This window comes from Apus apus, chromosome 18 (assembly GCF_020740795.1).
Source record: "Apus apus isolate bApuApu2 chromosome 18, bApuApu2.pri.cur, whole genome shotgun sequence".
Classification (NCBI taxonomy): domain Eukaryota; kingdom Metazoa; phylum Chordata; class Aves; order Apodiformes; family Apodidae; genus Apus; species Apus apus.
Genome location: NC_067299.1, coordinates 2107077 through 2131046, shown reverse-complemented (window position 1 = coordinate 2131046; position 23970 = coordinate 2107077). Strand labels below are relative to the sequence as shown.

The following is a 23970-nucleotide window of genomic DNA, read 5'->3' as shown; positions in this document are numbered from 1 at the left end:
GTCCGAGATCCCCATGTCCCCAAGGGCTCTGTTTGTCCCTCCAGGTGTATTAACTGTGCGTGGGCTGTGCCAGGTCTCTGCTGCTCCTGGCCCCATCCACGGTGTGGCTGTGGCTGCTCAGATCTGCTCTGCCAGCCAGTCTGGCACCTCTTCCCACTGGAAGAGAGGGACGGTGCCGGCCGCTGCCAGCCGGGAGCCAGTGGGCTCAGGTCTCCATCGCTCCCGGAACTGGATACACAGCTCTATGTATGAGCCCACCCCCGAGGGATCCCATCCGAGTCACTGCTCACCTCCCCCCACTGCTGTGCTCACCTCGGGGCTCTGGCAGTCCTGGCCACGGTGGTGCTGAAGGGATGACCCTTCCCTCGGGGCTGAAACAGTGCTCGGGACCTGGCAGCTCCCGGGGGAGCGGGTGCCACTGAGACAAGCCCCTGCCCCAGCTCCTGCCATGAGAACACGTGAACAAATCCCGACCCACCACTCCCATAACCCCAGGGGCTTCCTGAGCAGCAATGGATGCCCAGGGGGTGGCCTGAGACGCTGGCTCTCACCGCTTTCCCTGGTGGGGCTGAGGGTGCCTGGGGAGCTGATTGGAGCCGGATAGAACCATGTCCTGGCTGGGCAGCAGGACGGTGGCATTTCCCTCTGGAGGGACGGGTTGTGGTGCAGGGGGCCCTGGAAGAACCTGGGAGGGGGAGCAGAGGGGTCAGGCTGCTGCGCTGTGTGTGCCACCCCCCTCCAAAGAGACCCCCTGGGCTGTACCTGGGACATGATGGCGTCAGCCAGCTTGGGGCAGCCCTGGGTGCACCCTGGGCAGCCGGGCTGGCTGGAGGTGAGAGGCAGCTTCTGCAAGAGGGGGTGGCAGAGGGTGGGTGGCTTGTGCATCCTCACCCCCACATGGGGATGCCTGTGGAGCCCGAGATCCCCCATGCTCACTGGCAGCCGGGGGCTGGAGGAGAGTGTCATGTCAGGCTGCTGCAGCCTCGCAGGGTGTCCAGGGGGCACACGAGGGGTGCGGGCATTCTGGAGCAGGGTCTGGCTGTCACAGGAGCTGCAGGTGGCTCTGCAGGATGGGCCAGCTGGGATGTCACCACTGGGGTCTGGGGACAACCGGGGCTGCCTGGGGAGTAGCAAGGGGGCATGGCAGGGCATTGTCAGCCTCAGGAGAATGTCTGAGCCCTGCCCATCCCCAGGGAGTCCCTCGGGTGACACAGGGTACTGCCTGGCCAGAGGGTCTGGCTGCCCTGCCAGCCCCTTCAGCTCAAGGGTCCTGTGTGTGTGTCCCCCATACCTCATCTGCTCATTCTCCACCACAAAGTCCCGCAGGAGCCCGTAGAGGCTGGGCCAGGCTGGGGCTCCCTCCACTGGGAGCTGCCCTGCAGGGCCGTACCTGCCTCCCCAGCCCGGCCATGCCCCCACCTTTGGGGGGGTCCCTGGGACCTCTGTACTCCTTGTTGGCACCCTGGGCAGGCACAGCTGCTGGCGCAGGGAGAGGTTTTCCAGCTGCAGGGCATGGATTTCTTGCTCCAAGGTTTGCAGCAGCTTCTCCCGGGACACCTGAGACCACAAGGGAGTGGCTCAAGAGGGTCCCAGCAAGCAGAGCAGAGAACTCCATAGCCCCTGCCTGCTATACCCGGTTGACCAGGGGCCTGGTGGTGACCCTTCGGGCTCGGCTGGCATAGTGCAGCGTGCTCAGCGTCTCCGAGAGGCAGTGTGAGGATGGGGAGATGCAGGCGACCTGCCACGAGGAAGAGCTGCAGGTGAGCTGCCAGCCAGGGGGTCACCCATCCTCCTCCTGCCTATGCCTCCACGGGGTGAGACCCCAGCCCTCTGCAGCTTTGTGCACCCCTGCCCAGCCCCCTCCATGCACGTACCATCAGGGTGACTCCCGAGCCACCCAGAGAACGGGCCAGCAGCCGGGTCAGTTTGCTGTCCCGGTAGGGAATGTGCATCCGCTTCCCTTGGGGTTTGGCCAACAGAGAGATGCAGTGTCCTGCCAGGGAACCAGCCACAGAGGGTACAGCCAGGCTCTGACAGGGACCAGCAGCTCATGCTCCCACGGGGTGGGGGGGGGTTCCCTGGCTCTTACCCAGTGCCAGGAGGCTGCGGTTGATGTTGTTGGCCTCCACAGAGAGCTCCCCACTGGAGCCGGTCTCCTTCACTCGCTCGCTGCCAGCCAGGTCCACGAAGCACAGTGTGCCCTGCTTGCTGGGGCAGGTGCTGGGCTGGGGGGACCCAGGTTGTGGGGGGGTGATGCTCTGCTCTCCCCCCTCACCCCTTCCCCATGGCCCACAGCTGGCTGCCTGCTGCTAGCCCCAGCCCCACCAATGTATCGTTGGGGAGGAGGACGTGTCCCCTCACCCTGAGGCTGTTTGCACCCCCATAAAGAACCCCTTCCCCCCAAGTCCTCCCCCACGTGCCCAGAGCAGGATTTGTGCTCACAGCCCGGCTGCGGATGTGGATGGTCAGGAGAGCGTGGCTGCGGCTCGAGTGCTTGTTGAGGGCATGGGCTGAGGTCCGTCGCCTCTGGGATCCTGCTGGGTGGGATTGAGAGCTGACAGCGGCCACAATGCCCCAGGCCCTGGCACAGCACCCATTGTCCACCCCCCTTGCCAGACATGAGCCTGCCTGGGCTTTGCAGCAGGACGAGGAGCTGACCTTGGCTGCCATGGGAGACCCACCAGCCCTAGGGATGGTCTGCAGGGGGCTGAGACCCCCAGTAATGGGTCTGGCACCCCCTGAACATGCCCCAGCCCTGCCTCTGTGGCTCAGCACCTTGCAGGAGCAGGTCAGTGATGGCCTCCAGGCTCTCGAAGTCCACACTGAGCTGGTTCTCTACATAGAAGCCACGGGTCTTGCTCCACCGCAGGGGCAGGGCACATGGTGGCCCCGGGCTCAGCAGGTCCCGGACCTGGGGGGTACAGAGGAGGGGAGGCACCAGGGAGTTCCAATGGGGCTGGACTGGGTGGCTGTGTGGGCACTTACCTGCTCATTGTGGATCTCCAGGTAGGAGGCACTGAGCACCAGGTCAGAGCCACGGCTCCGGCTCTGCTCCAGGAGGCAGGAGAAGGATCTCTGCATCAGCCCCAGCAGCCCCGGGGCCGCCGGACGGGTCTGGCTCTGCGGAGATGCCGGGAGGACAACCATTCACGCTGCTTTGGAACCCACCTCCTCCCAGCGCCCCGTGCTCACGCCCAGGCAAGAGGAGCCCATCGCACGGTTGGGATCAGGTCAGGCGGGAGGGTGGGGGGGATGGCGTTGTACCTGGGCGAGGGGTCCCATCAGGGTGTAGGTCTTTCCCGAGCCGGTCTGCCCGAAGGCAAAGACGGTGCAGGAGAAGCTGGGGAGGAGCGGAGCCTCAGGCACGGCCCGGCGGCGGCTCAGAGGCGCCGCCTGCTGGCAAAGCCCCGGCAGTGCAGGCCCGCCGGCGGGGCCTGGGTGGGTGGGATGCAGGGGGAGGTCGGAGGGCCGGGGTCTGCGGGGGGCTGGCCGGGACTCACCCGTCTATCGCCATCTCCACCAGCTGCCTCATCCCACTGCCTTCAAACACGGCCTCCTGCGAGGCGCCCGCGTCGAACACGGCGCTGAACCCAAAGGTGGCATCGTGCCTGGCGGCGCTCACCTGGGTGTGGGGACGTTGGTGGCTCGGGGCGGGGGGAGGCACAGCTCCCCCGACCCCCAGCGGGAGGTGGCACTTACGTGGATGGTGCGGTTGCCGAGGCTGTGCACAACCCGCCGGTCACCTCGCCGCGTCTCTGTGCAGGTCAGTGGCCGGACCCTAATGGGGGGGTATGTCGCTGCATGGGGACCCCAGGAAGCCCAGCTGTGCCCCTGCCATGGGCAGGAGGGTCCCCACCGTGTCCCTGAGCCCTTTGTGTCCCCCCCTTACCTCAGCACCACTCTCAGGCGTGTCTCTCTGCCCACCACGGGGTTCTCCTGCTCCTCGCCAGGGCTCCTTTGGGGAACAGAGGGCAGTGGGCTGGTGGGCGTCCCCTTGCTGGGGGACCTGTTCACGGGCACCCCAGGGCTTGGGGAGGGGGAGGCCATGGTCACACTGAGCTCACACCGTCCTCCCCTCCCCACCGTGCCCTGTGGCCTGGCAGGGGACAGAGTGCAACATCCCTCCGTGTCCCCACAGGGGGACTGTTCTGTTGTCCTCCCCCAGCCTTTCTGGGGTGCCATTCCCGCGCTGGCTGCCCAGGTGGCTCTATGGGCCAGGTGGGCACTGCCCAGGACGGAGCGGCCTCTGTTCCTTCCATCCCCCCCACCGACTCACCGTCTCTCCTGGCCTCGTGGGAGCGTTTTGGGTCTTGCTCCCAGGTGGGGGTCCCAGCCCCGCTCCCCCTCTGGCTCCATCCGCTCCCCGGTCTCCCTGGCTCAGGGTGCCCGCAGCTCCCGGCAGCAGCCACCGCCAGCCGGCCCGGGCTGCCCCGCACAACAGGTACCACCGCTCCGGTTAAACATTGACCGGTGCCAGCCCCGCGGGAGAGCGGCCGCACGGTGGGGGGCGAGGGGGAGGGGAGAGAGGTGGCACCTCGACCCCGGGAGCTGGGGAAGGGGCCCGGGGTGTGGCCGGGCTGCGGCACCTCCTGAGGGTCCCGGGCACTCTCCGAGCCCCGGGATCCTGACGGCACCCACCCTGCCCCGACGGCGGGGTGCCGGGGTGAAGACCAGGAGGGGCTGGTGCTGTTGCTGGTCCCCAGGGATGCCCGGGGGGACTGTCCCCCAGGCAGCGGGGGTTGGCGGGAGGGGGGACCGGCACTGGGAGCCGCCGGGGAAGGGCTGGGGAGGGGGGGTAGCACCGCCCGCTCGGGGCGGTCTCAGCCCGCCGGGGGGGTCCGGGGGAGATAAAAGCCGGGACAGCGGCTGCGGGGTCGGGGTAGCCGGGCAGGATGAGCGCGGCCCCGGGCACCTCCCGTGCCCCCCAGCCCGTGCTTCGTTTCCCCGACGGGGTGGCCGGGCCGGGCGGCGGGCAGGCGGCTGGGGGGGCGGGCTGCGCCCCGGGGCCTTGTCCCTGTCCCTGCCCGGGAGGGCCGCGGAAGCGGCGGAGAACCACCTTCAGCCGGGGGCAGCTGTGGGAGCTGGAGCGGGCGTTCGCCGCCGTGCCCTACCCGGACATCGCCACCCGGGAGCGCCTGGCCGAGCTCACCCACCTGCCCGAGGCCAAGATCCAGGTGAGCGTGGGCGGGACAACCCCCTCCATGACCCCCCTCCCGGGATCCCACTCCTCCGCGGGACCATCTCGTTGGGCCCCCCGCCACTTGTCTCAGTGTGTCCCCAACCCTCTGCCCGGTCCAGGTCTGGTTCCAGAACCGCCGTGCCCGCAGGATCCGCGGCACCAAACCGGAGCCACCGCCACCGCTGCTGCCTCCGCCCGGGGAGCCGGGTCCTCCCCCAGGACCCCCGGACGGCACCGCCCCGGGCTCGGCCCCCGCCCCGCCTGCACCCGGAGCCCCCAGCCCTGCTCGGGGGGCCCTCCCCACCTCGCTGGGCTCCATCTCCGACCTCATCTACAGAGCAGCCATCACCAACCTGGGCGAGCTGTAGCCACGGCAGTGGGGACCCCCCCTCCTACCCCCCCGCACCAAGGACCCCCAGCTTATCACCACAATTTCATTAGGGTGTGGAATTACCGCCAGTCCTGAAGATGTCATCCAATATCCCAAATGTCAGCGTGGCCGTGGCAGGGCCAGCTCCCCATCAGCCCCCTAATACCTACTAATCTTTTGGGGAAAACAAACAAAAAAAATACCTTAATCTGAGGCTGTATCCGTGGATGATTGTGGCGCAGCCGCCCCTAATCCCCGGGCACGTTCGCAGGTGCCAGCGGATCTCCCCGTGTCGGATATTAAAGCGTGTTCTCCAAGGGGTTTATCTGCCATCAGAGCATTAATCACCGTGTCCAGCGCTGGCAGGTTGCCCACCCAGCAGGTGTCCAGGTCCCTGGTGGTGCCAGCCTCGGTGTCCCCCCCCTTACACCCAGCTGGCTCTGCTCGCTGCTCCATGGTACCCCAAAAAGTCCCTAGGCTGTGTTGAGGGGCTTCCCAAAGCCGGGTGTCATTGTCCTCATGGGCTGGAGAGGGGAAAGGGTTCACGCCCCCCGAACAAAAGCTGGCAGGGGTGCTGCCATCTGAGTCCCGAGGGAATAATGCTCTCCCAAAAGTGGGTGAGGGGGAAGGCAGAGGGAGGTTTTGGTGGAAGCAGGATGTGGGATGGAGGGAGAGGGAAGATTCCCACTCTCTGTGGTGTCTCTTAGAGGCCAGGTTGGCATTCTGCACAGGAACAGACATTTCTCATTAGGAAGAAGGTTGAAAACCTGCAACATAATTTATTTCCAGAATAAAAGGACAACAACCTCAGAGCATGGAACAGAGACAACACCGCTCTGTGCCGGGGGGTGAGAGGCCACAGCTCTTCCTTCTCCTGTGCTGCAGCTGCGGAATTTTTAATCCATTATTCATTTCAGGAACATTAAGGAGCAGGAAGCAAAGGATGAGGCCTGAGGAATTCAGCAGCCTTCCCATCAGCAGGTACAGCAGATGGTAGAAGATAAACCTGCCCCAAATGAATGACTCCTGGGGAGGGCAAGAGCCTCCAGCATGAGGCCAGAGCTCCCGGGGCCGTGTGTGGTCACAGCTTCCCAAGGTCCCCCTCCAGGGTCCGCACCATGACGTACAGCTCGGCCAGGCCAACCACCGAGGCCACAATCACAGCTGAGAGGACACGCTGGGGACACAAAAAGAGGGGTAAGTGCCCCTGGTGGTGCCTGGTGGCAGCAGGCCCAGCGAGGTGGCCTCACTCACCGGCGCCGTCTCGGCAAAGACGTACTGGCTGCCCAGGTAGGCACAGGCAAAGGCGGCCACCACTGTCACCAGGAAGTTGAACACGGTGATGACAACAGCCCTAACGGAGCGAACTGGAGAGAAGGGGAAGAAGGTTGTGCTCTGTGGTGAGGCCTGAGGGTGGGGCTGGGGACAGCTGTGATTCTGCTCACCCAGCCTGCCGGGGCACTGCGGGAACACCCAGGGATTCACAGGGTTTGTGCATCCGGGAATATTTGTAAGAATGAGCAGCTGCCCCTTTGCTTTTTTGTGCATTATAATTTGGTGTTGGGATTAAGTGGTGAGGGAAGGGCTGTCTGGTGTCACCACTGTGACAGTGACTGACCTGGTGCTGCCCACACTGCCAGGTGTCAGCTGGATGGGCAGCCACTCACCTTGCCTTCCAAACTCGGCCAGTGTCCCATTCCTCTCCTAAAAGAAGGGATTAAAACAACTTGTGACCCATTGTATTTCAGTGTCAACTGCACGATAAAAGCAAAGCCAATGTCCTGTCCTCTCCCTAAGGCTTGGCAGCTCAGAAAGCTGTAGGGGGAGGCCTGGCAGTGGGTGGGTGGGCTGTGGGGGAGCAGCAGATCCCCAGGCCCCTTTTCTGGGCTTTTGCTTGTGGCCTGATTCAAGGACATGGAAAAGGGACCATTTCCTTAATAGACACACTAAAGGGTTTCAGCTTGTCACCTGTGTTCATGCAGCTGCCAAGAACTAATAGTTCATAGGAATGTTACTGTCATGACTGCCCAGCTCTGCTGAAACCACCCTGGTTGATGGATGAAGCAGCTAAGCCTGGCAGAGAGCAAAGCAGATCTTCCCACAAGAGTTACCACATCAGGATCCATGCAGGGGACATAAACACACAGGGACACCGGCGTGGAGGAGCAACAGAAGGATGGGACCACAAGAAATGCTGGGAGGAAGCAGTGCTGGCTTGTCCCTACAGGTCTCAGCTCTTTTTGGGAAGAACAAGTGCCCAAATGTCATCCTGTTTTCTCAGCTTCCACCTTGATGTGAATGATCTCATTTTAAAACTATGATGAAAATGTAACCGTTCAGCACAGCTGCCCCCAGTAAAACATTTACTGTAGCTGCTCAGTCTCCCTGAGCTGAGCTTTTTGGCACAGTGAACTGTTCCCAAGTCACTCTCTTCTGTTTCACCACCCTGGTGGCCGCGTCCTGCCTCTGCCCCAGACCAGACCTGTCGTCCCCACAGTCACAGCGTGCAGCAGCTCCCAGGTCCCTGCCCACGTTCCCTCCGTTCCGCACCGGCTCTAGGGGACAAGCCCCTTTGCTGTGTGCCCGGCCGCTGAGGAAGGGCTCCTGACAGCGGGGGCTGCTCCTCACCTGGCACGTGATGTTGCGGGTCATCCGCCGGTACTCCTCGTTGGCCAGCTTGGCTTTTATCCGCTCCAGTCGGGCCACCAGCTCGGGGTTCTGGGGGAAGGAAGTTCCCGTCAGGGCCGGGCACGGGCCACCAGGGACGGCGGCAGCTCCCGGCCCTCACCTACCCGCGGCGGCACCGGCACCTCGGGCAGGTGGATCTCACAGCCTTCCAGGAGCTCGTGCAGGTACAGCGGGGACTCTGCGGATGGAGGGACGGGGCGGTTAACGGCGGCCCGGTCGGTCGCGGCCCGTGTCGCCCGGGGCAGCGCGGCCCACCTGCCTCCCGCAGCGCGGCGTGCAGCCTCCGCAGCAGGCTGAACGGCACCAGGGCGCCCTCGGAGGCCAGGGCCGCCTCCAGCTCGGCCCGCAGGCCGGCGGGCAGCCCCGCCAGCTCTGCCCCCTGCACCGCCCGCCGCAGCCGCCGCCCGGCCCGCAGCGCCGACGCCATCTTGCCGCGCCGCCGTCACCGGGGCGACGCGGAGGACCACGGAGGAGGGGCGACCATGGAGGCTGAGCTAGAGCGGCGCTGCCCGCCGGCGGGGGCCGCCGGGAAGCGGAGGGGGCGGAGGCGGGCGCGCGGTGCATTGTGGGCTGGCGGTGGGATGTCGGGCTGCGCGGCTCGGCGGTGCGTGGCGGCGGCGCTCGGCCGGTACCGGGCCCGCTGGGAACTGCCCCCGGCCCGCGGGCTGCGGCCCCTGGGCGCGGGGGGAGCCGCGGGCCTCCCGCTGCTGCTGCCGCCGCGGAGGCACCTCTCGTCACGGTGAGGCCTGGGGGGGCCGGGCCTGGGGGTGCTGAGGGGAGGTTGGGGCGCGGGGCTGGGGAAGGCAGGCGGGGGGAGCTGCGGGGGGGGTCCGGTGTGGGGGCTCTGAGCGGGTGTTTGGGTTGTCTGTGCGGGCTGGGGGCTCTGAGCGGGTGTTTGGGGTGTGGAAATGGGTTTGGGAGCTCTGAGGGGCTGTTCGGGATGGGGGGGTGGGATTGGGGGATGTGAGGGGGTGTTTGGGGTGGGGGCTGTGGGGTCATTGAGAGGGAGGAGCTGGGGGTTGTCGGGGTGGCTGGGGCAGGGATATTGGAGAGGGGGGATTGAGGCAGCTGGGCAGGGGGTGAGGGGGTGTCTGGGGCAGCTGGGAGAGGGAAGGCTGGCAAAAGAGGGGGAGGTAGGGAAGGGGGGTGACCAGGCAGCCTAGTGGGGCCCTCAAGGGGTGCCCGAGGGGGGTCTGAGGTGGGGGCCGTGCCTGGCCAGCACCCGGGGCTCGAGTGCTGTGTGACCCCGGGGGCTGGTTCAGCCCCTGCAGACCCCCCAAACTACCTCTCTGCTCCTAGAAACCGTCCCGAGGGCAAAGTGCTGGAGCCGGTGGGAGTGTTTGAGGCACCGAAGCAACACGGCAAATACGAGACGGGTCAGGTAAGCAGGTGGGGAGCAGCGCTGCCCCTGCCGGCTCCTCGGGGCCCGGGCAGCAGGGGAGGCTGCTGCGGGGCAGCAGGAGGCCAGAAGTGTCACAGCTCAGTGCTCCTTGTCTCTGCTGTGTCTGCAGTTTGTCAGTCATCTGACAGTAGTGAGCTGATAAGAATCTGCAGTGTGACACAACTGCTCCTGCAGTGGCATTTTGCTCTGCTGGTTTTGTTTAAGTTGTTTGGTTTTGTTGTTTTTTTTTCCCTGTAGGGGCAAAAGAGACAGTTGTTGAATTTGAGAATTAACAGCTGAAGTTGTCATGTCTGTGCTTGTGACTCACAGATCATTTTCCGTGCTGCTGAGTGGTCTTTCCTATGCTGGTCTCTTCTCTGCACTTCTGTTCCTTTATTACTGGTTTAGTCACTCACTTTTGTGGGATGGAGATGACATGAATTTCTTCTCTCACCCCAGACTGTTTATGTTCCCTCTGCTGTGTTTGCATCCTGGTGATTCCCCATGTATCCCCATCCCACACCTTCATACTGGTTGCAGAAGTTTCTAGTTTGACCTCAGTCACCAGAATTTTTCAGAGTCTATCAGAAAAGGGCTTTTGGCTTCATGTTTTCTGTTGTGTCTGAGCTGACTGGAGCTCGCTGTGGGTTCAGATGCAGTGATTTGTTCCTTTCAGCTGTTTCTTCACAGTGTGTTTGGCTATCGAGGAATAGTCCTGTTCCCCTGGCAAGCCAGGCTCTACGATCGAGATGTGGCTTCTCCTGTCACAGAAAAGTAAGGACCTGTCCTGGTGTCTGTGCTGCTGGAATGTTCCATCCACAGTTTGGATGTTGGTTGGGATAAACAAAGTCTTTCTGGGGAGGTTTGTGGGTCTGTTTTGTGTGAGTGTGAACTAGAGGGGTCATTGCATGAGGATTCCTTTTGTGTTAGAGACGGGACAGGAGCGTGAAAGAAATAAAATGAAAATCAGGCTCCTGACATTCTTTGTAACAAACCAAAACTTTACAGCTCCTGAGTAAAAATTGCAGACTGCCAGTGAGTTGGGTTTGTCAGCTGCTTCCCCAGTGCCAACCACAAGGCCAAGTTCATCCTTCTTGTGCCTGAGCCACTGTTACTTCTCTCCCCTCTTCCCTCCATTTCCGCCCTGAGGTGTGTGATTGTCACCCATCGTGGTAGGGCTGAGAGGAGGTTAATTTGGGTGGGACTGAACGATGAAAGGTTGTGAAAGGTGTTTCTGTGGAAAAAAAACACAACAAACCAACCTGTTGTTTATGGGTATGCTTGGTCCTGGTCAGAACACTTGGCTGAGGTGCTGCAGCTGAGCTCAGAGCTCTGCTTGTCTCTTCAGGAGTGACACCACAGCCGGGCACGGCTCCAAGGAGGTCAAGGGCAAAACACACACTTACTACCAGGTGTTAATAGATGCCCGGGATTGTCCTCATATAGTAAGTAACCACTAGTCTTGCTACTGACACTCAAATATCTTCTCCTGTGTGAATGTTTTAGGCACGGAAAGAAAACAGCTTTGATGGTTAACTTGTTTAGGATTTTAGGACAAATGTGTCCTTCAAGTAATGTTTTCCCTGAGAAAGATACTCTGGAATATTGTATGACTGTTTCCTGGATCCTGTTTCCCCTTCCTCATGCTGTGGGTGTTCCTACCTAGTTGCACACAGGTCTCTGTGAAGAAGGGTTTAAACACTGAAAATGCTCTTCACTTGTTTGGGTGGAGAATTAGTCTCGAGGGGTCAAAAGGAGAGATGTTCTGAGGTGAATTGGTTGCAGAAATGAGCATTTCACACTTTAGAAACCACAGCAGCCAGCTGAAACGTGGCTGGAAAGGGGCAGAAATCCACCCAGAAAGACATAAAGCTCCTTTTCCTCAGTCACAGAGGTCACAGACAGAAGCAGTGACGTTCCTGGCAAATCATGATGACAGCAGAGCCCTCTATGCCATCCCAGGTGAGTGAGTACTCACCAGTGTGTTCCACTTCTCTGCCAGGAGGCTGCTGAGCTGCTCTTTGCTGGGTAAGTTCAATGGCTTTTGGGGTTTCTTTTTCAGGTTTGGACTATGTCAGCCATGAAGATATCCTTCCCTACAGCTCCACTGATCAAGTGCCCATCCAGCATGAGCTCTTTGAGAGGTTCCTCATGTACGACCAAACAAAAGGTAATTTCTGGCTTCAGTGGGAACTCTTCAGAGCCAGATCCTTGAGGTCCTCTGTGAGTATCCAGAACCCATGGCCTGGGACACAGTGTAAAAACCTTGGTCTGGTTTGGGTTATGCTTGAGTAAAGTTTCCTTTAAATCATTTTTGTAACTATATGAAAGGAGTTGCTTTGAGGGGAAATCCCTCTGGCTGTGCTGTGCCTCTCCTCATCAACTCTTGTCTTTCCCTCCTCAGTTCCTCCTTTTGTGGCAAGGGACACCCTGTGTGCTTGGCAGGAGAAGAACCACCCCTGGCTGGAGCTCTCTGATGTGCACCGGGAAACCACGGAGAACATCCGTGTCACAGTCATCCCTTTCTACATGGGCATGAGGGTAGGTCTGTGCTGCTGGGTTAGTTCTGTGGTCTGTGTAACCTGCCTGTCCCTCTAAGGTCAGTTTACTGACTGAAGGTACCTTCTGCTTACTGGAGAAATAACTTGTGATTTCTTTGTCACAATGCTCAGCAGAGGCATGAACATGCAACTGTTTTTCATACTATTTTTTGAAGAGCAGATCCTGCAGCTTTGCTTTTGCCTGTTATTTGTAGGATGGGAAATACAGTGTACTGCTCTGCAGAGCAGTGTTAGCAGGATACTGAGGAAGATCTCTAGGAAGGTTTGTGAAAGGGTCCTTTGCTGCCTTGGTCACAGATGGGCATGTGCACAACGGGTGGGACCAAGGGTCTGTTATCCTGCCCCGTGGTGAGGTGCTGTGGGTGTCTGCCTCTGGTTCCTGGCTCTAATGTGGGTTAGAGGGTTTGGCTGAAGCCTTCTGGATTTAGCTGATAACCATGTGCTCTTTATAGTTTAAGAACTTCATGTGGACCATTCAAAATAATGAAGCTCCAATAGATTTCTGAGTGGGAGGGCTGGGAATTACCACAGCACTTGGACTTCCCAGGCTGGACAAGCACAGTTGCCAGGGAGCCTGTGCTGTGGCAGGTGGACGTTTTGGTGTGGAACTGCAGCTTCTGTGGAGCCCCACTGACACTTGTCCTAATCCTGTCAGAAAAACAGGTGCCCAAGAGGCAAGGAAATGGGTGTTTGTAGATCTGTAGAAAGTGGGTGATTAGCATGGAGGTCAAGCCTCCATGGTCCCAAGCTCTTTGCAGATCTCCCACCTCATGAGTACGTGTCTGGAGCAGAGCCAGAAGGTGGTTGATGGGCTGCTCTGGGGGGCAGGTCTGTCCTCGTGGGAGGTGGCTACATCCAGCTGGGGTGGAGCGAGGGCCCTGGTGCTGAGCTGACAGCTGAAGACCTTTTGGTGCCCAGCATTGAAGAGCAGCTGCTAAAGCCTTTTGTTTCCTTTGACAGGAAGCCCAGAATTCCCATGTCTACTGGGTAAGTGCCTTTTGTTTCATGAAGCAGCTAAAGGGAAGGAGATTTATTTGATGGTGGCATCACTGCTGCCTGATAAGCTCTGAGGGAGAGAAGCCCTTGCCTGGCAAGTTTTCCCAGTCTCAGGAGTGGGTTACCAACTCTTGGCAGCTGATTCCAGTTCTTGATACCAGCCTTTCTCCTGCCCAGTGGCGCTACTGCATCCGCCTGGAGAACCTTGACAGCGAGGTGGTCCAGCTCCGAGAGAGGCACTGGAGGATCTTCAGCTTGTCTGGCACCTTGGAGACAGTCAGAGGCCGTGGTGTTGTAGGGAGGGTAAGCATCATGTAGCTGCTTTTGGGAAGTGCAGCCCTCTCCCTTGGGTTGATTTGCCAGTGAATTGCACAGTGGGCAGCAGAAATAGGTGGAATGGGAAAGTGGCAATGAAGAGAAATCCCATGAGTTTTTCATCTGTTGTTAGAGTGTGTGAATCACTTCACACTGAGTATGAAGAGAATGATCCTAGATGACTGGGATTGGGAAAACTGGGATATTCTGTGGTTCTGGCACTACACGCTGGGCAAGTTGTTTGCTGTGTGACTGGCAGCAATGCTCACATGTGGATCTCTCTGGTTTTCTTTGCTATGTGAGTTTCCTGGTGGTGCCTCTGTGAGGAAATACCTGTTGCTGATGCCAAGTGGTCTCTTCTTGTCTTCTCAGGAGCCAGTTCTATCCAAAGAACAGCCAGCATTTCAGTACAGCAGCCACGTCTCCCTGCAGGCATCCAGTGGGCACATGTGGTAAGAAGCAGTTGTAACTGCAGTGGTGGGTTAGGTGTGGGACCCCACAGCACTGCTCTGGGATGCAGTTTGCAGGCTGGAGTTCTGGCTGGAAGGCGGGTGGGAGTGGACTGAATCTGAGATACTTGATAGATAACATTTTTATGAGCTTCTCTGTACCAGTTTATCAGTTAGTGATAAGATGATGCATTGATTCTCTGCACCAGGAGAAGTTCCAGGCTAGATTATCCTCCTTCTCTGGTCTCCACTAGATTGGATTTGAAAGGACATGAAGTAGTTCTCTGTCATCTTCTGCTCTATTCACTCTGTCCCCTTCAGTCCTCAGTGCAAGAGGCAAGACTCCATGATGGTGCTGCCCTAGGCAGCAGGGCTGTGTGCATCTGTATCCTCTCTCTTTGGAGGACTGGGCTTTGATTCTGTTCCTGAGTGAAGCTGTGCAGTTCTGTGTCCACATGGAATTGGCACATGGGGCTGTTCCCAGTCTAGGCCAGATAAGGCCTTCAGTCTAACTGTTGTTCAAGTCCTCACTCTGTAATGCAAGCAGGAAGGTGCCCAGCTGGGCTCTTCTCCTGTGCTGCAGGGTTCAAGCAGTTTCCATCTGTTTGCATTTCAGCTGGATTAGCACACTGAGTCTCATCTCTGTGTGGACAAGAGCTGCACAGCCACCTCTTGCCTTCTGTACAACAGGTCTTTCTGGCTTGCATTTTTTAAGTAAATCTGTTTCAGAGTTAAGCTGCCCTGGAATTGCCTCTGAGTTGGGAAAAGCAAGAGAGCAGCTCTTTGCCTGTAGTGTATACCCTTGTTTGCCATTTTGAATGGCCCAAACACATGCCCTGGAGAGTAAAACCAGCTTGTTGAGTAGTTTTTCCCTCTCTGCATGCATCCTGAAGAAAAGGAGGCAAAAGTCCTGCAGCTCAGAAGCTGCTCAGCTTGACTTCTGGTGCTTGATTGTGTCCTCTCCATCATGAGAACCTGTTAATTTATCTCCGTGATCCTCTTGCCCATGTAGTTTCCTGTAGTTCAGGGCAGTAAAGAAATGATGTTTGCACAAGGACACAGAGATTAAGTTCTGAAATTCCCTTTCTGAGATGCAAAGCAGAAGCTGCTCCAGATTACACCTGTGATGGGATTTCATGTTGTTGGGGAATTCTTGCCCGGGGGAGCTTCTGCCAAGAGACAGGAATCTGAATCTGGGTGAAATCAGTTTGTAAAGATAGCTCAGGTGGTTCTGTCTGCTCTGGGGTAGAAGCAGGTAAGCACTGCTGCAGGTGCCTGGAGGCTCCAATCCTGACATCTTTATGCAGGAAATGTATATTAGGTGTGATGTCAATCAACCAGTCCTCCAGTACGTGAGTCATCTTGGCAGGTAGATGTTCCTGCTGCTGAACCATGTACTTGCTGCTGGACCAGCCCCACAAATGCAGCCCCAGAGTCTCTCTATGAGATGTGGGGGAGCTCATGTGTTGCCTTCTACCTGATGCCCCCTCTCTGTGTTTGTCCCTGGCCTCAGCGTGATCTCTGCCGTTATTTTGCAGGGGTACTTTTCGATTTGAGAGGCCTGATGGCTCCCACTTTGATGTCCGAATCCCACCCTTTTCCCTGGAAAGCAACAAAGATGAGAAGACCCCCCCCTCCGGCCTTCACTGGTAGAGCAGACTGAGTGCTGAGACCCACAGAGACCTGTGTGTGTTGTAGACCTTTGCCTCTCCATTATGCTGCAGCCAAGAACACGGAGCTTTTAAACATTTTAAACCATTTTTGTTTTAACTGTTGTCTTAACGGGGAGGCTTTTTTTGAACTTTAATACTGGCTCTCTCAGGCTGCTTGTAACCATAAGCTGTGTTACAGTTAACTTTTCCCTCCGTGGCACCTGCTGAGGCTGGAGCTGGGGGACGTGGATCCGTGCTGCTGCATCAGACTGGCCCCCTCAGCAGGCCTGGACCCTTTCCAATGTGTTGTGAATTCTCTGCAATGTGAGGTTTCTCTAATAAACTGGCCCTTCCAGTTGCAACCAGTCTTCCTTTATAAACCAAGGCCGAGGCTTTGCACCCAGCTTGTTGCTCCCCCCTCCTTCTTGTGCAAAGTGGAGTCAGCCCTGGACTTCTTGCCGCTTGGGAAGGCAGCAGTGAGGTTTTTATTTTTAGAGAGCAGGGACATGAGCTCAGCCTTCCTGCAGTGCAGCTGCTTTCTGGGATGTAGCCAGGGTGTGGTGGAGCAGCCTGGGAGATGTGTTCCTTGTGCAGCCCTTCTGGGCTGTGCTGGGGGGATGTGCAGCCTGTTTCATTGGGGCAGGGCGTGGGGAAGGTGGGCTGGCAGGTGGTGCTGAGCAGGCTGCCACGCTGCTGGGTGTGCACACAGCTTTGGGTTGCATACTGTGATTATCCAGGAGAGCTGAAGGGAACCCTTCCCCCTCGGAGGCTTGCCCTGCTGCAGAGATGTGCCTCCCAACTGCTGGAGGATCCTCCCTGCTCACCCTGTGGCTGTAACTGTTTCCTTGGTAGTTTCTGCTTTGGCAGGAAGAGCTTGTTTTAACCTGCCGTGCTCTGGCCGCAGTCAGGTCCTGCTTGGCTTTCTGGTCCTGCTTGCTCAGCTCGGCGGGTTGTGATTTTTTTGGTAGTCTGTGTGGAGCACTCTGCAGTTCTGTGCAGGTCAGCAAAATACCTGTGAGCTTATGGATTTGTGGGAATCTTGTGTTTTACACACACAGGGCCTGGTCCACTCTGCAAACCAGGCAATTCTTAAAAGCCAAAGCGGCTCTCAGCAGCTCTGAGGATTGCAGAGATCTGGGGAGACGTCATCCTCCGTGGTGGGTCCCCTCTGGCTGTCTGTGGGTTCCCAGACTTCTGGGTGATTCACAGGGGCAGAGGTAGGTAGCATAGGAGCCCTAAGCAGAAAAAGTTCAAATCTTGCACCTTTTCTTGGTCTTGCTAAAGTGACAGGGTTTAACTAACTCGCAGGACTGTTTTTCTTGATTCAGAAGTATCCTAGTTACTCTCTCTTACCCAGAGTCTTCTCTGAACAGGCTCTTTGCATTCAGCTCTGCAGGGCAGTGCTATGGGCCAGCTGGGCTGAAGGGCACACAGGCTTTGGGGGAAGCCCTGGGTGCTGTCCTGCAGCCATCAGCAGGTACCTGTACAGAGACACTTGATTACTGCTGCTTAAACAATGTGTATCTGTCATGGGTGTCTTTGTGTCTTCCTTCATGTCAGGTAGGACATGCCATTTTTAGAGGTGAAAGCTTTAGCCAGCCAGCCTGCTTTTAGGGGTAGAAAAGGTTCCATAAGAACAGCCCACAGCCCCATATTGCCACTGTCATGCTGAATTATTGGCAGGAGGAAAAGAGGGCGATTCCTCGTGTTGAGAGGAGTCTGGGGCCTGTAGGAACCTGCTTTTCCCCCCCTCCCATGGTTTGGAGCAGCAGCTGCCCTGCCTCTCCCTCGGGCTGCCCGCTGCAGCTTTACCAGCCGTTGCAACATCACTGTAAATGTTTAACCCTGCTGCTCAGCTGCCCGCGTTTCTGGGGTGGTTTCTGGGGTGCTGTGGACAGAATGCTTTCCAGGAACAAGCAGAGAGTTCGGCAGTGGTCCTGGGGAGCCGGGGCAGCTTGTGGTGCGTTGGGTGTGATGTGAGGGCACAGCTGGGCCCAGAGCAGATAGGTTGTTTGTTGTTTGGTTGGGGTTTTTTTTTTTGCGTGTGTGTGGATAATGACTGGCAAGAACCGAGGCGGCACGGGGAGCACGGGAATGTTTCGGCTCCATCAGCCTCTCCGGAGCTGCCTGGGGGCTCTGCGGGGCCTTTCCGCGGCTGCCGCTTCCCCGGGGAGCGTTTCGGAGCGCGGGCGGGCTTGCTGTGCTCTCCTCTGTAAATCCCTGTACAAAGAACTGACCAATAAAGCGCTGACGGAACGGCTGCCGCCTCCCGGCTCTGCTTGTCCCCCCCTCGGCGGGCAGGGCCTCCCGGGACCCGCCTCCCCGGGGCCGCCCTCCCCGCCCTTCCCGCCGCCATCTTCACCGGGGCGGGCCACCGGGATGGCGGCGGCCGGAGCGCACCGGCCGGGGCCGCTGAAGCAGCAGAACAAGGCTCACAAGGGAGGGAAGCACAGCGGGTCGTCCCAGCGCCGCGCTGGAGGTGAGGCGGGCCGGGCCGGGCCGGCTTCTCCGCCGCCGCCCCCGCCGGCCTTCCCGCCTGACCACGCGCTCTCCTCGCAGGCCGCGTCCCCCTCAAGGCGCAGCCCCGGCGGCGGCTCCGCGAGCTCAGCCGGGTGGACCGGCGGCACCAGGCGCTGCAGCTCCGCCGGCAGCGCAAGGAGGCGGTGAGGGCCCCGGGGAACGGGCTGCGCGGCGGGCCAGGAGCTGGGCCCGGCAGCGGAACGGGTGCCTGGGGGCCTGTTCGGTTTGGGGCGGGCGGGGTCGGGATGAGCTGTGGAGGGACCCGGGCTTGACTTGGGGCCGGGGCTGGAGCTGGGCCGGGTTCACGCCCGCCGTTCTGCCCGCAGGTGCTGGCCGAGAAGCGCAGCTTGGGCAGCCGGGACGGGCCCCCGCGCCTGGTGGTCGTGGTGCCGCTGCACGGCCGGGCTGCCGCCCGCGACCCGCTGCCCCTGCTGCAGAGCCGGGACTCGGCTCTTGTCCGTCTGGGTGAGGGCAGGGCCGGTGACTTCGCCCTCCTCTGCCCCCGGCTAAAGCAGCGCTGGCGCTTCGTGACAGCACAGGCAGGTGAGGAAACGCCACCGCTGATGTGGTTCTGGCTCGGCAGGCTCGGCAGCCTCAGTAATGGAGGTGTTTTCTCTGCAGGGGACCTTCACACTGTCTTAGACCTAGCGAAGGTTGCTGACTCCCTGCTGTTCATCCTGGATCCTGCAGATGGCTGGGATAGTTTAGGGGAGCACTGCCTCTCCTGCCTCTTTGCACAGGGGCTCCCCAGTTACGGTGAGCAAGTGAGAAACATAAAGGGCTTCTAGTGGGGTATAGGTCAAGGGGATGCTTGATGGGGAAACTGATCGAGTGCTTGTTAATGCTTGGTAGAAGAGTTACAAGAAGGTTGACCCTCTGATCCTGTTCTATGCACTACTTGGTAGCTCTTGCTGTCCCAGGGGGCACTGACTTGCCACCCAAGAAGCGGATAGATGCCAAGAAGAAACTTGCCAAAGCCATCGAGAAGCGCTTTCCCGAGGCCAAGCTCTTTCCCCTGAACACGGAGCAGGAATCCTCCCTGCTGCTGAGGCACCTGGCTGCCCAGAAGCAGCGGCACCTGGCTTTCCGGGACAGGCGGGCTCACCTGCTCGCCTGCGCTGCCGAGTTTGTGCCTGGTCAGGAGAGTCACCTGGTTGGGACCTTGAAGGTGTCTGGCTTTGTCCGGGGACAGACCCTCGATGTGAACAGGCTGGTGCATATTGTGGGGCACGGAGACTTCCAGATGAACCAGGTGGATGCACCCCCCGACCCGCTCTCTCTGAACCCCCGAGTGGTTAAAGGACAGAAGAGGAGCCAGGACATGGAGGTGCAGGTGTGTTGGCAGTCAGGGCTTTTCCCCTCCTGGTAGAACACAGTGTTTCTAAATTTCCATCAGGAAAACAACATAAAATGGGTGTATGTGGTTGAGGGGGAGTAATGGAGCTTTATCAGGACAGCCAGCAGGGCTGTGTTCTGCCACTGGGCTGAGATTCCTTGGACGTGGCATGTAATGAGTGTTATGTTGCAGCATAATAAACATGATAGGAAGGGAGTTTCATTTCAGACTGATGGCTAGCTCAAGCTGGGTGTCTTCATAGCAGGGAACTCTGCTCTTGCCCTTCAGGATGATTCTGTAAATGGTACTGATGAGATGGAGGAAGATGTTAAAGTCCTGATGAAGGCAGATCCAAACAAGCAGGAGTCTTTGCAGTCAGAAGTGGTTCCTGATCCTATGGAAGGGGAGCAGACGTGGCCCACTGAAGAAGAGCTGCATGAAGCAGAGGGTAAGTTGCAGTGATACTTCTGTACCTTTTCCTTGTTCCTGTGAAGAGTGTTACTAGAAATCCTCTGTAAATGGGATGGCTGAGGGTGGGTGTGAAGAAATGTGTTCCTTGGGACCCCAGGGCTTCTGTTCTTAGTCTCATCACCTGACTGCTGGGCTGCATGGGCTGCCTGGCAGTTAGCAGGGTTACATTTTAGCTGCCTTTTCTGGACCATGACAGTTCTGTGCTGGGAAACACATGTCTAAAGCTGATGTTGGCTCTCCTGGCGTAAATGTTGCTGAGGGAAAGGAGAATTGTTCCTGTGTTAACTCTTAGTTGGAATCCTACAGCTTCTCTGAAGGCAAACAGGAAGGTGGTGAAGGTCCCCAAAGGCACATCCAAGTACCAGGCTGCCTGGATTGTGGATGATGAAGAAGAAGGCAGTGAGAAAGATGATGATGATGATGATGATTATGAAGATGATGACATCGATGATGAGATGATGGAAGATGCAGTTTCCCAGGTACCTCCAAGAGCTGATATTGCAGGTGATCTCTAGGGCACTAGTGCTTATCCTTGGACTGTCGTGTCCTTTCTTGCTTCATGCAGGGGCACAACACAGAGCCAGGACTTGCCTGGATTGACATTGTTAAATCTCTTTTGCATTATGCTGCTTCTTGGGCCTGTTAGATACGGAAATGAGGGACTTGTAGCTTGGGTCATAACTCACGTAGTGTGAGTACAAATGGGGTTTGCAGGCCTGGGTGGGCATCCTGTGCTGATGGGCTCTGTGCTGCCTTCCCTGGCAGGAGGGGGAAAGCTGTGAGGAGGAAGAGGAACCTGCAGAGGAGGAATGTGAGACCATGACCATTTCTGAGTCCCTGCGGGACGACCAGTATGATGAGAAGGTGGAGGAAGATGAACAGGTGCTGGAGAGATACAAACAGGAGAGAATGGATGAAATGTTTCCAGATGAGGTGGACACACCACGTGATGTACCCGCCAGGGTCCGGTAAGAAACTGGACACTTTGCTGGGAGAGGAGGTGGAAGGTGCCTTTCTGTCTAGTTTGGTGAGGTAGGGCAGGAAGCCTGTGATGTCTTAGCCATGGTGTCTGAACCTGGCTGAAGGACTCTTCTGAAGACACATCTTTGGGCTCTGAGGCTTCCAGGGGAGACCCTAGTTGGGGAGCAGTGGGTGGGCCTGGGGAGCTGGGTCCTGACCTGGGAGAGGGAGCAGGATGGCAGAGCAAGGGGAGGTTGTCTGGGGACTTGGCTGCTCTTTCTAGCCCTCCCTGTGCTAAGTTATTCTCTGGGAACAAATGTTTGCTTTGCCCTCTGGAGGTCTGAGTCCTTGTGCATCACAGAAGGTGCTGGCCAGGCACCTAGATTAGTAAAGTAGTTTGTCTTTCCTGTTATCTGTCCTTTAGGTTCCAGAAGTACAGGGGGCTGAAGAGCTTCCGGACTTCTCCATGGGACCCCAAAGAGAATCTCCCCAGGGACTATGCCAGAATCTTCCAGTTCCAGGACTTCTCCCGGACCAGAAAGCACCTCTTCCGGCAAATCGAGAAAGAGGAGACTGAAGGAGCCTCGGTAACTCCCTTTTCTCTTGGTGATCTCTTCCCCTGCTCAGTACTCTTGCTCCTAGTAGGAAGGACTCTGCAGAGGCGTGGCTGAGTTCCCTGTTGAAAGGAGTATTCACAGCTGATCCTCTCTTGGCAGGTTGGCTGGTACGTTACCCTCCATGTCTGCAATGTCCCTGTCTCAGTGATGGAGAGCTTCAAAGAAGGGAAGCCCCTAGTCCTGTTCTCGCTGCTTCCCCACGAACAAAAGGTGACTAAGCACAGCCCTGCTGATGTCTTGTAGGTGTGCAGCTCCTTGTCTCATTCCCTCAGGCTGCATGGCTTAGAGTGGTTCTGGCTGCAGAGGGTTTGGGCTGAAATCTCCCTGCATTGTTCACATTTCAAAGTAGGACTTTCCCTTCAGAGCAGGCTGAAGCTGCCAGGGTGTTAAGACTCAAGTGTCCAAGCCTGGCTGAGGTGTCTGCATTGGTGACCAGCAGCCCTTTGGAAAGCCATTAAGGACATTTGTTCCTGCTGCAACATCCCATTGCTTTTTGCTCTGGCCACCATCTGGTCAGCCCTGCCTCTCCAGCCCCTCACTCCCTGCCTCTCCTCCAGATGTCCGTCTTGAACTTCCTGGTGCGGCGGCACCCCAGCAACAGCGAACCCGTGAGGGCAAAGGAGGAGCTGATCTTCCACTGCGGGGTCAGGCGCTTCCGAGCCTCCCCCCTCTTCTCCCAGCACACCTCAGGTTTGTGAGGGGCTGGTGGGCTGGGCATGGGAATGCCAGGAGGTGGGGCTGGGGTTTCTAGGGCAAGAAGCCTGTGATGTCTTAGCCGTGGTGTCTGAACCTGGCTGAAGGACTCTTCTGAAGATGCATCCTTAGGCTCTGAGGCTTCCAGGGAGGGGGGACAGTGGCAGGGCTTGGGCAGGGTGGCTCACGGGTCCGGGCACGGCAGTGGCAGGGTCTGCACAGCTGGTAGCTCAGGGCATCGCCTTAATTCCCAGGTACTCTGTATTAGCAGAGGAGGGGAGTTTGTCACCGGTTTTCCTAAAGCATGGAGCTGTTTGCTAGGGAAGAATGGGCTCAATGGGTTTTCCCAGAGCTCTGAGGACAGCTGTGGGCCTGAACTTGACCATTGCTCTTCTGTCCTAGCTGATAAGCACAAGCTGGAGCGTTTCCTGCGCCCGGATGCTGCCGTGGTGGTGACTGTTTACGCCCCCATCACTTTCCCTTCTGCCTCAGTGCTGCTTTTTAAACAGAGAAGTAATGGTAAGTTGTTAAGAGCTGAGGAAGTCTGGGAAACAACCTTTAGCTGCCCATTCCCATACCCCACTTAAAAGTGCATCTATCCAGAACATATTACTTGAAAAAGGTGTCTCCTTCATGTCGTCAGAGAAGACTAATGCATTTCCATCCTGACTGTCACTGGCATCTTGGTCTGTCCCTGCTGTGGGGTTGCTCTGGGCCTGGAACTGTTTGTGGAAGGGGATGCTGGAGGCACCTCCCATGGTGCTGCCCCAGTGTGTAAGTGACCCTGCCTTGCAGGAATGCACGACCTCATTGCCACGGGCTCTTTGCTCTCCGTGGACCCCGACAGGATTGTCATCAAGCGGCTGGTGCTCAGTGGCCACCCTTTCAAGATCTTCACCAAGGCGGCCGTCGTGCGATACATGTTCTTTAACAGAGGTACAGCCTGTGGAGTGGGGAAGAGGGGATGTGGGAGCAGAACTCCTGCCCCTGTGGGAGTGGTTGTGTTGAGGCAGCAAAGCCTGTTTCTTAGTTTCTTACCTGCCTTTTCTGTTTTGATCTCCAGAGGATGTGATGTGGTTTAAGCCAGTGGAGCTGAGGACAAAGTGGGGTCGAAGAGGACACATCAAGGAGCCATTAGGTAGGTTTGGGTCTCTGTTCATCTCTGGGCTGCTGGGCAGGGTGTAGCCCTCGTGGGCAGGAGAGACAGCTAATGGCCTCTTCTGCTTGCTGCCTAGGGACCCATGGCCACATGAAGTGCCACTTTGATGGACAGCTAAAATCTCAGGACACGGTGCTGCTGAACCTCTACAAACGTGTTTTTCCAAAATGGACTTACGACCCCCACGTCCCGGAGCCCGTGTCCTGGGTGAGGAGCGAGAGCACAGTGCCAGAGGTGGAAATGGAATGAGCCTTTGTGCCTGAGCTCCCTGGATGCTGTTCTCAGCCCATGCACAGTGAGGACAGCACTGATGTTCTGGACCTGTTACTGCTGGGGTCTGTACAGGGGCAGCTGTCTCACCAGCTGCTGTTCAGGTACCAGCTATAGATATTTATTTTAATGGAAAATGTTTTTAAAAAACATTTAAGTGCCTGTGTCTTGGTGGTGGTGGGCAGCTGTGGAGGCTGAGCAGGGAGGCTGTGTGCACCCCTTCTCTTGTGAATCCCATGGTCCACTGGAGTAGTTGTCTGTCCCTTGTACCCTGCCACATGGTCCAGGGATTTTGCTGTTTTGAGGACAGGAGTTTGCTGGACGTTATTGTTGATGCTGAGGAAGAAAGGGAA

At 58.0% G+C, this 23970-nt stretch overlaps 6 protein-coding genes and 2 non-coding genes across 12 annotated transcripts in view; 6 read left to right on the top strand and 2 right to left on the bottom strand.

The window, feature by feature from the left end:
- Positions 1 to 6: 6 nt before the first annotated feature.
- Positions 7 to 3339, bottom strand: KIF12 (kinesin family member 12). 5 transcript variants are annotated; one of them, XM_051635444.1, is made up of 12 exons: positions 3265 to 3339; positions 2986 to 3120; positions 2776 to 2911; positions 2443 to 2534; positions 2090 to 2225; positions 1875 to 1993; positions 1634 to 1738; positions 1292 to 1557; positions 763 to 1120; positions 552 to 685; positions 313 to 443; positions 7 to 156 (listed from the first exon to the last, which is right to left on the bottom strand). In XM_051635444.1, exons 1-12 carry the CDS (start codon positions 3280 to 3282, stop codon positions 50 to 52), a joined length of 1737 nt encoding a protein of 578 aa, XP_051491404.1. In that variant the 5' UTR covers positions 3283 to 3339; the 3' UTR covers positions 7 to 49. The 5 variants fall into 5 exon arrangements, with proteins under 5 accessions (XP_051491404.1, XP_051491407.1, XP_051491403.1 ...); XM_051635447.1 differs by lacking the exon at positions 3265 to 3339 and having other exon boundaries at positions 763 to 846; positions 937 to 1120; positions 2986 to 3161; XM_051635443.1 differs by lacking the exon at positions 3265 to 3339 and having other exon boundaries at positions 2986 to 3161.
- Positions 3340 to 4848: 1509 nt separating this feature from the next.
- SEBOX (SEBOX homeobox) lies at positions 4849 to 6296 on the top strand. Its single transcript, XM_051636181.1, has 2 exons — positions 4849 to 5174; positions 5299 to 6296. The coding sequence occupies exons 1-2, from the start codon at positions 4893 to 4895 to the stop codon at positions 5545 to 5547; spliced, it is 531 nt and encodes a 176-aa protein (XP_051492141.1). The 5' UTR covers positions 4849 to 4892; the 3' UTR covers positions 5548 to 6296.
- A 12-nt stretch (positions 6297 to 6308) lies between these two features.
- Positions 6309 to 8764, bottom strand: TMEM199 (transmembrane protein 199). The gene is made up of 6 exons (XM_051636180.1): positions 8493 to 8764; positions 8342 to 8415; positions 8178 to 8267; positions 7217 to 7253; positions 6804 to 6916; positions 6309 to 6726 (listed from the first exon to the last, which is right to left on the bottom strand). Exons 1-6 carry the CDS (start codon positions 8662 to 8664, stop codon positions 6631 to 6633), a joined length of 582 nt encoding a protein of 193 aa, XP_051492140.1. The 5' UTR covers positions 8665 to 8764; the 3' UTR covers positions 6309 to 6630.
- A 22-nt stretch (positions 8765 to 8786) lies between these two features.
- On the top strand, positions 8787 to 15953 carry POLDIP2 (DNA polymerase delta interacting protein 2). The gene is made up of 11 exons (XM_051636177.1): positions 8787 to 8976; positions 9537 to 9618; positions 10295 to 10392; positions 10967 to 11063; positions 11505 to 11580; positions 11681 to 11788; positions 12023 to 12159; positions 13140 to 13166; positions 13353 to 13478; positions 13863 to 13942; positions 15478 to 15953. Exons 1-11 carry the CDS (start codon positions 8819 to 8821, stop codon positions 15590 to 15592), a joined length of 1104 nt encoding a protein of 367 aa, XP_051492137.1. The 5' UTR covers positions 8787 to 8818; the 3' UTR covers positions 15593 to 15953.
- A 106-nt stretch (positions 15954 to 16059) lies between these two features.
- Positions 16060 to 23769, top strand: TSR1 (TSR1 ribosome maturation factor). The gene is made up of 15 exons (XM_051636176.1): positions 16060 to 18070; positions 18151 to 18254; positions 18438 to 18654; positions 18733 to 18867; positions 19017 to 19444; positions 19736 to 19895; positions 20225 to 20397; positions 20684 to 20886; positions 21303 to 21465; positions 21595 to 21705; positions 22053 to 22185; positions 22591 to 22707; positions 22984 to 23124; positions 23252 to 23326; positions 23424 to 23769. The coding sequence occupies exons 1-15, from the start codon at positions 17647 to 17649 to the stop codon at positions 23594 to 23596; spliced, it is 2757 nt and encodes a 918-aa protein (XP_051492136.1). The 5' UTR covers positions 16060 to 17646; the 3' UTR covers positions 23597 to 23769.
- On the top strand, positions 20956 to 21048 carry LOC127392389 (small nucleolar RNA SNORD91 family). The gene has a single exon (XR_007891254.1). It is a non-coding gene; the product is annotated as a small nucleolar RNA SNORD91 family (small nucleolar RNA).
- Positions 22248 to 22340, top strand: LOC127392390 (small nucleolar RNA SNORD91 family). Its single transcript, XR_007891255.1, has one exon. It is a non-coding gene; the product is annotated as a small nucleolar RNA SNORD91 family (small nucleolar RNA).
- The window catches only part of SMG6 (SMG6 nonsense mediated mRNA decay factor), a 112129-nt gene continuing 111816 nt past the window's right edge, over positions 23658 to 23970 (top strand). The window contains exon 1 of the mRNA XM_051636172.1: positions 23658 to 23721. Coding sequence (XP_051492132.1) covers positions 23658 to 23721 — 64 coding nt within the window. The remainder of the gene's footprint in view (positions 23722 to 23970) is intronic.